This window comes from Rhincodon typus, chromosome 9 (genome assembly GCF_021869965.1).
Source record: "Rhincodon typus isolate 14 chromosome 9, sRhiTyp1.1, whole genome shotgun sequence".
Classification (NCBI taxonomy): domain Eukaryota; kingdom Metazoa; phylum Chordata; class Chondrichthyes; order Orectolobiformes; family Rhincodontidae; genus Rhincodon; species Rhincodon typus.
The window spans coordinates 50,322,113-50,334,321 of record NC_063340.1 but is presented as its reverse complement, the minus strand read 5'-3'; the positions used below and the strand labels follow the sequence as shown (position 1 = coordinate 50,334,321).

General features: G+C 37.6%; 2 protein-coding genes across 3 annotated transcripts in view; one reads left to right on the top strand and one right to left on the bottom strand.

Moving 5' to 3' along the window:
• The window catches only part of nek2 (NIMA-related kinase 2), a 527,130-nt gene that overhangs the window by 352,817 nt on the left and 162,104 nt on the right, over positions 1 to 12,209 (top strand). The gene's annotated exons all lie outside the window — the stretch shown is intronic.
• On the bottom strand, positions 8,651 to 12,087 carry LOC125483940 (zinc transporter 1-like). The gene has a single exon (XM_048600603.1). It carries the CDS (start codon positions 12,069 to 12,071, stop codon positions 11,187 to 11,189), a length of 885 nt encoding a protein of 294 aa, XP_048456560.1. The 5' UTR covers positions 12,072 to 12,087; the 3' UTR covers positions 8,651 to 11,186.

The following is a 12,209-nucleotide window of genomic DNA, read 5'->3' as shown; positions in this document are numbered from 1 at the left end:
AGACTGACTGACAGTCGCACGGGCAACACAAGGATGAGGTTGAATCTAGCCTCTCTGCTCCTATGATGCTGCTTGGCCTGCTGTGTTCATCCAGCCCTGCACCTTGTTGTCCTAAAATGCAGAGTTTTTTTTAAACTTAGTGTTGCTTGGCAAAATTGTAAATGCATACTTAGGAATTAGACTGGAAGCAACTTCCTCAACACAATCTACATTTGAACTTAGCCATTGGTTATAGTCACGAGTTAAAACTCTAAATATGAAGAATTTACATTTCAAGGTACTAACAGTTCTAGTTTATTTAGTTATTGCTCAACAGTTTCTAGCTTTTGCATCATTAATATGTTGGCACAACACTAACTGGTTCTTGCCTAATGCCAGCAAAATTGGCTTTCCTCCAATTTAGAAATTTAACTTTTAGATCAGGTCTACGCTTTTCCATAACTATTTTAAAACTAATAGAATTATGATCATTGGCCCCAAAGTGCTCCCCCTCTGACACCTCTTGTCACTTGCCCTGCCTTGTTTCACAAGAGGTGGTCAAATTTTGCTCCTTCTCTAATAGGTTCATCCACATACTGAACAAGAAAGTTCTCATATATATTTATGAAATTCATCTCCAAGCCCTTAATACTATGACAATCCCAATCTATGTTTGTAAAGTTAAAAATCCCCTACAATTATAACCCTATCATTCTTACAGATATCAGAGATCTCCTTACAAATTTGCTTCTCAATTTCCTGATGACTACCGGGGGGCCTACAGTACAATCCCAATAAGGTGATCACTCACTTCTTGTTTCTCAGTTTCACTGAAATAACGTCACTGGATGTACTCCCAGGAATATTCTCCCCAGGTGCAGCTGTAATGTTACCCCTAACCAAAAACACCATTCCCCCTCCTCTCCTTTCCCCCTTTCTAGCCTTCCTATAGCATCCAAGCCCTAGAACATTCAGCTGCCAGTCCTACCCTTCCCTGAGCTACACTGAATTGCTATGATATAAATGATTTGGAAGTGACTACAGAAGGAGTGGTTAGTAAGTTTGCAACTAACACCAAAATTAGTGAAGTGGAGAGTGAAGAAAGTCACCTGAGTACAATGGACCTTGATCAGATGGGCTGAGAAATGGCAGATGGAGTTTAATTTAGATAAATGTAAGGTGCTGCATTTTGGAAAGGCCAATCAGGCCAGGACTTATACACATAACGGTAGGGTCCTAGGGACTGCTGCCAAACAAAGAGGGCTTCGGGTGCAGGTTCATAATTCCTTGAAGGTGGAGTCATAGGTAGACAGGGTAGTGAAGGCGTTTGATACACTTGCCTTTATTGGTCAGTGCATCGAGTATGAGTTCGGATATCATGTTGCAGCTGTACAAGGCATTGGTGAGGCCACTTTTGGAATACAACTTTGAATTCTGGTCTCCCTGCAATAGAAAAGATGTTGTGAAACTTGAAAGATTTCCTAAAAGATTTACAAGGATGTTACCAGGGTTTGAGCTATAGGGAGATGAATAAGCTGGGGCTCCCCCCATCCTTCCCACACCAAGCATCACAGGCTGAGGGGTGACCTTAGAAAGGTTTATAAAATCATGAGTGCCATGGATAAGGTGAATAGCTGAGGTCTTTTTCCCAGGGTAGGGGAAACTACAGCACGTAAATTTAAGGCAAGATGGGAAAGATTTAAAAGGGACCTAAGGGGCAACTTTTTCCATGCAGAGGGTGGGGTGCATATGGAACGAGCTGTCAGAGAAAGTAATGGAGGCGGAATTAATTACAATATTTAAAAGGCCTCAGGATGGTTATATGACTAGGAAGGATTAAGAGGTAAACGGGTCAAATACTGGCAAACTAAACCAGATTAATTTAGGAAAGCTGATTGAGTTGGACCAAAGCATTTGTTTCAGTGCTGTTCAACTCAGTTTATTACTAACCTTCTCATTTCCAGCCTACACTAAATCAGCTAATGTGAAAAAAAAAGTTTAATAATATTAGTCTCTCCCAGCCAGTACACAGTTTCTCCATTGTCAGTACCTCCGCTGGTGACACCTCATAGTTACAAACGCTTCAGAACAACTCAGATCTGACCCCTCAGACAAACAGTTGGAAACATCCTAGCAATTATGAACTTAACTTCCAGGCACAGTCAAATAGCTCCATGATTTCATGGATACCTCAGCAAATCGAATAGCTAAAGGAGTAAATATTAGCAATAAAAATCTTGAGCAGCGCCCAAAAGCAGACTGATAACGCCACATATAATCTTTCTGGAAATTCCTGCAACCAAGTCATCACCAAACATGGTGCTTTGCATTACTTTCAATTCAACAAGGGCAGAAAAGAGGACCCTGATGTTTCAGCAGCTCCAGGTCTCTATAAATGCTGTCCATTCTAGTACCCTAAAGACGACAGTCCAGTTTCATTGTGTGTTATTGATCTGCAAAAAACAGCTGCTCCAAGTGAAAAGCTGCTATGTGCTGTCTCTAACAGTGGGTGGAAACTTTGTATATCAAGTTGAGCGAATCCCTGACTAGTAACTTGATGATCTACTTCAGTAGATGCTTAGTGCTCACAGGGTCTGCCAAGTGGACAGAATCCATTATCCTTGCAAACAAAAAAGGCTGCCAACTCTGATTAGCAAGTCAATAATGCACAAAAAATAGCTATGATTGATAATGGAGCTTGATCAGTTGTACATTGACGTAACTTCCCTACAAGAAACTAGGCTCATTGAGAGCAGATCACTGAAAAGAAATATTATATGTTCATCAGGCAAGGCTAAAGTTGAGAGGAAGTGCATAGGCAATACATGGCCTTGCTTTTCTGAGATCCAAGACACAGGCAGCATGGTGGCTCAGTGGTTAGCACTGCTGTCTCAGCGCCAGAGACCCAGGTTTGATTCCACCCTTGTGCAAACTCCACACTGACAGTCCCATTCTCCCAGTGTCTGTATGGATTTCCTCCGTGTGCTCAGTTTCCTCCCATACTGCAAAGATGTGCAGATTCGATGAATTGGCTATGCTAAATTGCCCGTAGAGTTCAGGGATCTGTAGATTAGATGTGTTATCCATGGGAAATGCAGGGATACAGGGAAAGGTAGGGGTTTGGCGATGGGTCTAGGTGGGATGCTCTTTGGAGGGTCGGTGTGGACTTGTTGGGCCTAAGGGCCTGTTTCCACACTGTAGCGATTCTGAAATCCTCAGATTTAGCCTATTTTAACCAAGCCACGCCAGTATTCCATGCCAAAGAATACCTTCAAAAATGGACAAAATGTAAATAGTTTTATCTTTGATGCTAATAGTCAGACCAAAATGTCATAGTTCAGGATATTTTCATACTTTCATCCAATTTGACACTGGAAGTTGTTAATAGCTTCACATATCTAAAGTCCACTTTGACCAATTTCACCTGATGCAGAAATCAACACATCACAAAAGCCGCAACAGCTATATTCAAGTTGCGTAATAGATGGGTGGGAGAACAGCAACTTGAGAAAGCCAAAACACAAGTTTACAGTTCACTTCTCTACAATGACAAGACCTAAAGAACAAATGCTAGGCAGGAGAAATGGTCAACTGAGGTCCTGGAACATGTTAATTTTATCAGCATAATTATTGCTAAACCAATCACATCTGGTTCAGTCATGTCCATTGGATGGATAACAGCTGTATACACAAAAGATAAATAGATACATTCTATTTGGGGAGCTGGTAACAATATCACAAACTCCTGCCTTCCTGGCTAGAATTAGCAAATACTTGCAAATAGAGATACAAAAGATGGCAGACATCACCAACAACAATTAGGAGACAGTCACTGACCAGGTTATGCTTTCTGGAAGTTGACTCTTCAGAAGGGCTTCAGAAGAGTAGAGAAAGTTGGAACGCACGATTGCAGGGGTGGGGGGGGAAAACATTCACATTTTCATCCTGTTTATTTGTCTCCATAGCAAATGTGGCAGAGACTGCCATGCCAGAATGTGGCACCTGACTCTTAGCAGGTGATACTTCATGTAGAATTGATCACTATGGTACAAACCAAATCTCAGGTTTGACAGCTGTCACTGTTCTAATTAAGCTTTAAGATTTAATTTTTAATTAAGATTTTACTCAGCATTAAAATAAGAGACTTCGGAAAATAACACTTTTTTCACCCCTTGGAAGGGGTGTAGGACTAGTTTTGTTGCTGTTGATGTGCTAGCATAGACACAACAGGTCGTGACTTTCCTATGATTTTATGAAGAACAATTCAGTTACAGGATCAAATTTCCAACTTCAGTCATACATGAATTGAAAGATTTGACATCAAAGCACTTAAAATTGGGTCTTCCCACTGTCATATGCCTTTATACATTAAATATAATCCTTTCAATAATTAATGTAGGCTAGTGACCACCATTTTGGCTCCTTCAATTGTTATTTCTTCAAGCAGAAAGATAGAGCATTAATTTTTTAACCTTCAATTACAAGAACATAAACACATTCATAATTATATTTTTCTTCAGAATCAGGAATATTCCATTTTATTTGGATTGCGAGCCCTTGCATCTGTTAAGCTTGGTGGAAGCAAAAGAAATGTTGAGGCCATTACGTTGCCACTAAATCAATTTTATCATCATGCTTTCAGGGAAATAGTGATTGCCTTATTCTTCTCTTCTCCTTCTTCTGCAAGCACACACACTCTTCAGTTAGGGGGACCCAGCTTTGATGCTCATAAACTCCACTCATATGATCACCCTTAAACACAAGTGTTGCACCCAAGCTTTGACAAGACTGAATAATGTTTATCCCCAAAGCCAGATATTGGAAACTGGATTTCAGTAAGTTCATTCTGTGCTATTAAAACCAGTAAGAAGCTTTAAAAACACTTAAAAATTGAACTGGTTCATAAAAATAACTGTTTAGATCAAAAAGATGTCCAATGCATAATCATATGAAGCAAATAATGCAGATTACTTTGAAGTGCAGCCTTACATATTTGGGATACTTGGCTGTTCGGAAGTTTGTGCTCTCCACATTCGTAAAATATATTCAGGACAACGTGGCAATTTGAAATGTGTCATTTGTACATCTTGGAGGTATGATAATTTGCATGAACACTCACTTAAAAAGTGCATAAAAAGGCAAAAATAGAATTCACCCAAGGGACAAAATTCACCCTTAGTCACCCAAGGGCATCATGGTCTTAAACACCCAGGATCTTTCCAGCCATGTTTCAGTAACTTTAAATTTGTTTTTTTTTTAACTAAAGTGGACATTAATTTCCAGGTGATTCAAGTTTAAGTGTTGATTAGCAGTGATCACAGCACTCTAGATCCACACATCTGATTTTTGGGCATCCAGTGAACAGTCTGGGTAAGTTGGAGGACCTCCTCGTAGATGAGCTCCTAGACCTAGCCAAATTGACTTTGAATTAGGTCCAGGTAGCAGATTGTGGAGGGTTAACACAGTATGTGTTGGAGGAACACAACAGGCTAGGCAGCAGAGGAGCCGGAAAGTTGATGTTCTGGGTCAGGACTTTTCTACTGTCTGCCCCTCTTCCACAGCTACATTCGTGTCTGGATATCTTTTGACAGTGACCTTGAGGCCTTTACAGAAAGGTGGGCACCTCACTACTTTAACTCCCTATCCAACTTTAGCCCTTTCCCATGCTCCCTAACTTTTTGATGATTTGCACTGAGCTTAAGAGGCTTTGCATGTAAATATCCAATTGGCTGTACTGGTGATTTAGTGGTAGTAGTTGTTTTTTTTATTTTAAAACTCATCAGTGGTTAGCACTGTTGCCTCACAACACCAGGTACCTAGATCTATTCCAGCCTCAGGTGACCGTGTGCTATTTACATGTTCTCCATGGGCTTCCTCTAGGTGTCTGTTTGCTTTCACAGTCCAAAGATATGCAGGTTAGATGGAATGGTTGTGGGAAACACAGGGTATATGGGGATAGGGTTAAAAAATAAAAAAAACACAAACAAAAAAAAAAAAGTGTGGGTGGGGGTTGGAAACAAAGTGGTGGGTCTGGGTGGAATGCTGTTTGGAGGGTTAGCGTAGACTTGATGGGCCAAAGGGCCTGCTTCTGCACTGTAGGGTCCTAGGATTCACTGATGGGAAAAAGAAAAGTTCAGTTCTAAGAGCGAGCACTGCTGGATATGAATATATATAGTGTGGCAATTTTAATTCCTGAAAAAAAAAAATTAAATCCCAATTGGAAGCTTAGCAGTTTTCAAATTTGCCTGGCTAAATGAAAAGGAAATTATAAGCATCTTTGAATATCAATTCACAAAAAAATAGAAGTTTAAATATCTTGACTGAGTACCTATTTTGTAAATTTAATTAGGGAGTAAAACCCTAACAAACAAACATTTGAAAAAAGTTTTAAAATTTCATATGAACCAAACAAGCAATTTCTAAAAAAAAAAAAGGACACAAACCAGTTTTATCAAAGACAAAAAGTTTATAATGTACATTACACTATGAAATATTTTCAATAAACTGGAAAAACTTTGGGAAAACAAAAATGTAATACATACAATAGCAATGAAATTCCAGATGAGGAGTGCTGCAGTGTAGCATTGCTGACAAAAACAAGTACATAGAACTGCACTAGAATCACTGTCAAAATTAGGAAAAAAAAACTACACATCTGTACAAAAATCATAAAAAAGTGCTCAGTGTAACATTTCTTATTCAAGTACATTGATTTTAATAAAGGAAGTGAAAGCAAGGTTCATTTCTGGACAGTTAAATATAGATAGGATTATAGTCACACTTGCCATCCTTACATGGTTCTTCTCATTGCTCTAATCACCATATCTATATGCATTATAAAATAAATTGAATTGCCATAGTCCAACATCCAATTTTGATACCTGAGCCACATCAGCCTCTTCAAATGAGGAAGAGATATCAATGCTTGAAACTGTTCATAGGACACACAGGCACTTGAAAGGTGATGCATGCTATATTATTTTCAAGTTCAACTTATTGCGCTAAAAAAAAAAAGTTAAAACGATGGTGTCAAAGAAAAAAATTAATTCATTGATTTTAGTTACAACCCTTAACTACATACTTTCATACTATACATAATCATTTATATGACTGAAGGATAATCCCTTCCTACTCCCCTAAAAATATTTGTAATATAATAAAAAGATCTGTAGACCTTGTTGTACCAACTCAAACTTAATTCAGCCCAAAAAAGTACAGAAATATGGAAAGTGAACAATTCGTACTCAGGGACATCATGCAAATCCACAGTATCTCAGCAGCAATTCTCACACACGAAAGATAGAAATAATGTGCCCTAAAGCAGAGCGAAATACCACCTCCCAGCACAATTAATTTCATTAGATTATAAACATTCAAAACCAGCAGAATAGCCTTGGTCATAAAACAGAGCATGAGTTTTCTAATGAAGAAGGTGGTCCACACATTTATTGTGAACTTAGGCAACCATGGGAGGATAAAAATAACCAACACGAATGTTTGCTTACAGGGAGATGTTAATCCTTGATGATCACAAGAGTCACCATATTACCAAATTGGGTATAGTATACAGATACACAAGATGATAGTTAATCCTGCTGTTTTGATAATCATTGAGAGGACATCTTCAAAACATCTTAAGTCAAACATGCCCACTCATTCACTCACTGAAGGCCGTGGTCAGTGCCTGAAAAGGGAAAAAAAAAAAGGAAAAAAAAAACCACACTCACGGCAGGATCTACAGATTATCAGTATTTTAAGAACAGATCAAAATTGGAGTGGCAACAAGTGTCCAAGATGATCTTCATATCCTGATCAGGAGAGAGGGAGTGAGTTTCTTCAAAGCAATATATTTTGCATTAAATGTTCTTCTCAGAATTCTAAGTTACACCAATGCCACATTAGAATGTAGCAATAATCATGATCATACTGCCAGAGAAAGTTTTATTTTTCCCATTGACTTTTAGGACTGGTTTGTAAAAGCAATGTTGTAAGCTTTCTATTTGTAATGATCTGTAATCAAGGATGAAATTAAAATCATTGCATATGAAGCAAACAAATAAGGCTAGAAGTGGCAAATAGTCAAAATTTCCAAGGAGCAAAAAACTGCATCTTGTCAATTTGCGAAAATTAACTACAACTGACATTGACAAAAGCTTCCATAGAATTTAAACTCATATTTACTTTCAAACAGTCAAGTTCAACTACTGATAGAGCAATTTGTTATATTTCTCCCAGCTAATTTCAGACTTCTTGTTATCAACATTAGACCCCAAAGTGTTGTGACATTAGTGACAAATCAAGGATATCACCACATATCCCAAAAACCTCAACAGCACGACCAAATGAGACTTTGTCGAAACAAACTGCATACTCGTGCCATTCATATTGTGAACCATTTTCAAAGTTAAATGTTTTAAAGGAGGTGTACACATTGGCTTGAGGCTTTGTACGAAGCTATTTGCTCCAGAGTAGAATCCACTCAACATAGGGCTGTGTTATGCAAAGATGAAAACAGATTTTCATACCAAATGTGTGTGTGGGCTAAGTGGCAGTACATGTTGGGTAGATCTGAACTACCCAAATCAATTGCAGGAGTCACATGTTCATTATGTAATGTTAGGCGTGTCTGAAACCATGCAGTAGAATTACTACAAACAAAGCAAGACAAAAATTGGAGGGACAAGTAGTATTTAATTCATTTAATGAATCCCAAAAAATAAAGATTTCTTTCAGCACTTATAAACCATTGAGCAAAAATCACTCAGTTTTTGTTAGTCAAATACAACTTGCTCTGACAGTATACATTTTTTTGAAGGAAAAAAAAAGGTACATGCCAGACCCTTGGTGAAAATTGGATCCCCCCTCCACCCCCCAGCCAGTAAATTTAGACCTTAAAGTAATCTAAGTGTTTGTTATTTTCCCCCACAAAACATTGCCCACTGTTTTCAGTAATAACACGAGCTACAACCTAGAAATGGGGATATCGGGACCTGAAAAGACAGTTTGCAATTGATCTATTTGAAACTCAAACACAAGCCTGATCGGACTTTCTCCCCACCCTACAATTCTAAACCAAAAACTGAATAAAGTTACTATTGGACTGCTATAGAATTGGGGGGGGGGGGGGGAAGAGGCAATATTTGTAAGCCAATATATGTGTCAATACACTTCATTCAACAAAAAAAAAACAAAAAAATCACTCACAACGATTAGAATCAATAAAAAAGGTTTTGTAACCAATTGTACTACACCAATACTAGCTTAAGAAAAAAAAAGTAGTGTTTCCACGTGGAACACATTTGTAATAACAATCTAAAAAGGATATTTTTCATAATTTTAATAGAATTAGTACAGAAAAACTTGCAAATACCCATTAGATTTTACTGAAATCATAGTGTAAACCTAAGCATCAAGCATGGTTTATTGTTTAAACTTTTAATTATTTTGACAAGAAGATGGTATTATGCTTCAAGTTTAGTCTGCAGGATCTTTGACTGTAAATTTAATGAATATTTAAGGTAGCCAATAATTCACAAGCTTCTCAAATGTAAACAATTACTTACATGGTGCTACATTAAAATTTGCACATACTTCCTCAAAATGGAGCAGAAAAAGTTAGGACTTAAGATCACAAATACAGACATTGGAACCTGGTCCAATAAATTAATTGCACATTTCTATCAAAATTTTGACGGAGATGGCTTTGAGATTTATAAAATGCATCATATGAAAAAGTGTTAGCAGTGTGTCATCAGTTTCCTCAAATTTGAGAGAATCCATCCAAAAGAATTGCGTGTTTAAAAGTTATTCAAATTATACTTTTGGCAGCTGCCTGATACCTCTATTTAGGGTAATCTCAGACTTGCATGGGTTTGTTTGCCTACAAAACTACAGGCTTAAAAATTTCAAAAAAAAAAAGTATTATGAAAATAGTAGTGGATGTTACACAAAACATTACAGCAAGACTTTCCTCCAAATTCTGACAGGTGTCTTGTGTCATCACTGCACAAGTAGTGCCAGTTTTGTACCAAATATCTTATTTATAAAATACTTGTAAGTGGAAAACACAAAAATCCATCCAGATCTTGTATCTTCTATTGGTAGTATTGGAAATAAAAAGATTAGAAAAATCTACCCAATAACTGAAGCATACATGTCTGCTCAAATCGGTATATGCAGACAAACACCTTGTGCTCGGAACAAAGCAATGGATCTTGTGAAGTGTTGCTCAAGAGTTTGCCAACAACTTCAAAAACGAAGGAATTAAAAAAACATTAACTAAGCAGTACAGTTCACTATTACAGTCCTTCACTTTTAGTACACACAACCTTCAAAGTAACAGTTTGGAAATCTGCATCCTATTGATTTGCCCATCAGTTCCCCCACTCCTCCCTTCCCACCACCCCAAAAAAAAAATCCCACAACACTCTCCGATTTCAATGTATATTTTTTTTAAAAAAACAAATCATTGGTCCAGAAGGATATTATTCCTTAAATAGACAGAAACTAGTTATTGGCTGGGGTACAAATGCAAGACAGTGTTAAAGCATTTCTTATGAATACCAATTATAATTAACTGGATTGATGCAAGAGTTAATGCAGATCGCTCTGTATCAAATACATTTCTGCTATCTAATAATTTAGAGCAATGCAATAAACGCAATTTAAGCTAGAGAGGATAAAAAGGTCACATTTTAACCACAAAGCAAATTACCCACACGTAATACCAATTATTAGGTTTTAACATTCTGGATTTAATGGACTGCTTTTCACACCACAACCCTCCATCACCTCCCCTAGTTTTATATAGCAGCAACTCAAATTGGTGGAGACAAGGAGTTTTGCATGTTGATGTAAAACTGTTACATCAATCTATATAAAAGTGTTTATAGAAAAACCTAAAATTTTCCAAAATGTTATAGCCTTTAATAATAATTAAATACATTTTTCTGCTGACACAGTCAGTGATGCACTATCCACATTGCTTGTTCCAAAGCTGTGATAACAGATTCGAGTAGATTCTGATCAGCTGTCCATGAGTTTGCTTTGGAATGTGCCATATAAATCAAGGAGCAGTGGAACAAGTTCAACAACATTTGTTACCCACCATGGTTATTTTAGCTCCGTGTCAATCAATTCCAGTTGACAACCCCAATATTTTAAATGTCAATAAAGTACCACATCACTTAAAATTAGACTGGCTAAATTTACACAGCTGATTCATATTGTGTGTCTTTGTTTTTCACTGGATTGCTGCAAGTCTCATTTCTTTGAGTCCTCATATTGGGATGTTCAGGAGATTCCCGGATGACCTCAAGAGAATGAGTGGATGGAGTTTCCAACTTTAAATCACTGGAGGACTTCTCGCCATTACCACAACACTGCTTTAAGGCACACTGAGTCTTGCATGGCAGTTCACAAAGGGAAATACGTGATTCAGAGTTTACTGAAGCAAATTCTGGTTGGATGGTTGTGGCATGGATTCCTTCATCATGGAAGAAGTCTTTAATGCGTTTTGCTACATCCATATAAGCAGTTGGATCACGGCATTTAATATGGGCTGTTGCAATAATTCTACTACCAGCTAACTGCCAGACATGAAGCTCATGTACAGCAAGTACACCTTCCAAGTTGCGCAGCTTCTCATTTATTAATTCCATATCTATTTGTTTAGGGACTGTTTGTAACAGAATAAGAGCAGATTCCTTCAGAAGAGGATATGTGGTGTAGAGCAAAATACATACCATAATACAGCATAAAGTGGGATCCAAGAACAGTACCCAACAGGGTCCAGCTTCTGGAATATTTTTACTATTTTCAGATATGTTTGACTGTGTGTCATTTAGATGTTCTCGATCAACACAATGATCATGTAGACACATATTAATGCATGGACCATTTTCGGGACATGGGTTCCAAACAAAGTAAAATATCAGAGCATTTACCACCACAATAACAGAGCCCAGGGCATCTCCCAACACATGGAGAAATACACCACGCATGTTCAGTTGCGATGCAGAATTATCTACATCTCCAAATTCATCACGATGGTCGTCAAGAACAGAAATTCCATTCAGTTGTAGACCTTCCATACTATTGTCCCTCAGTAGATCTATAGCAAAATAAGAACAGTATTAGACAAAAACATTTGAAGACTGTAGATATACAGTATTTTCTCTACTTTAAAACCTCAGTTTCTAAATTTACCATGTTTTGTGTTTTTCTTACAA

Excerpts from the sequence above, each read along its gene's own strand:
- LOC125483940 (XM_048600603.1), bottom strand. The coding sequence starts at position 12,071 with ATGGAAGGTCTACAACTGAATGGAATTTCTGTTCTTGACGACCATCGT.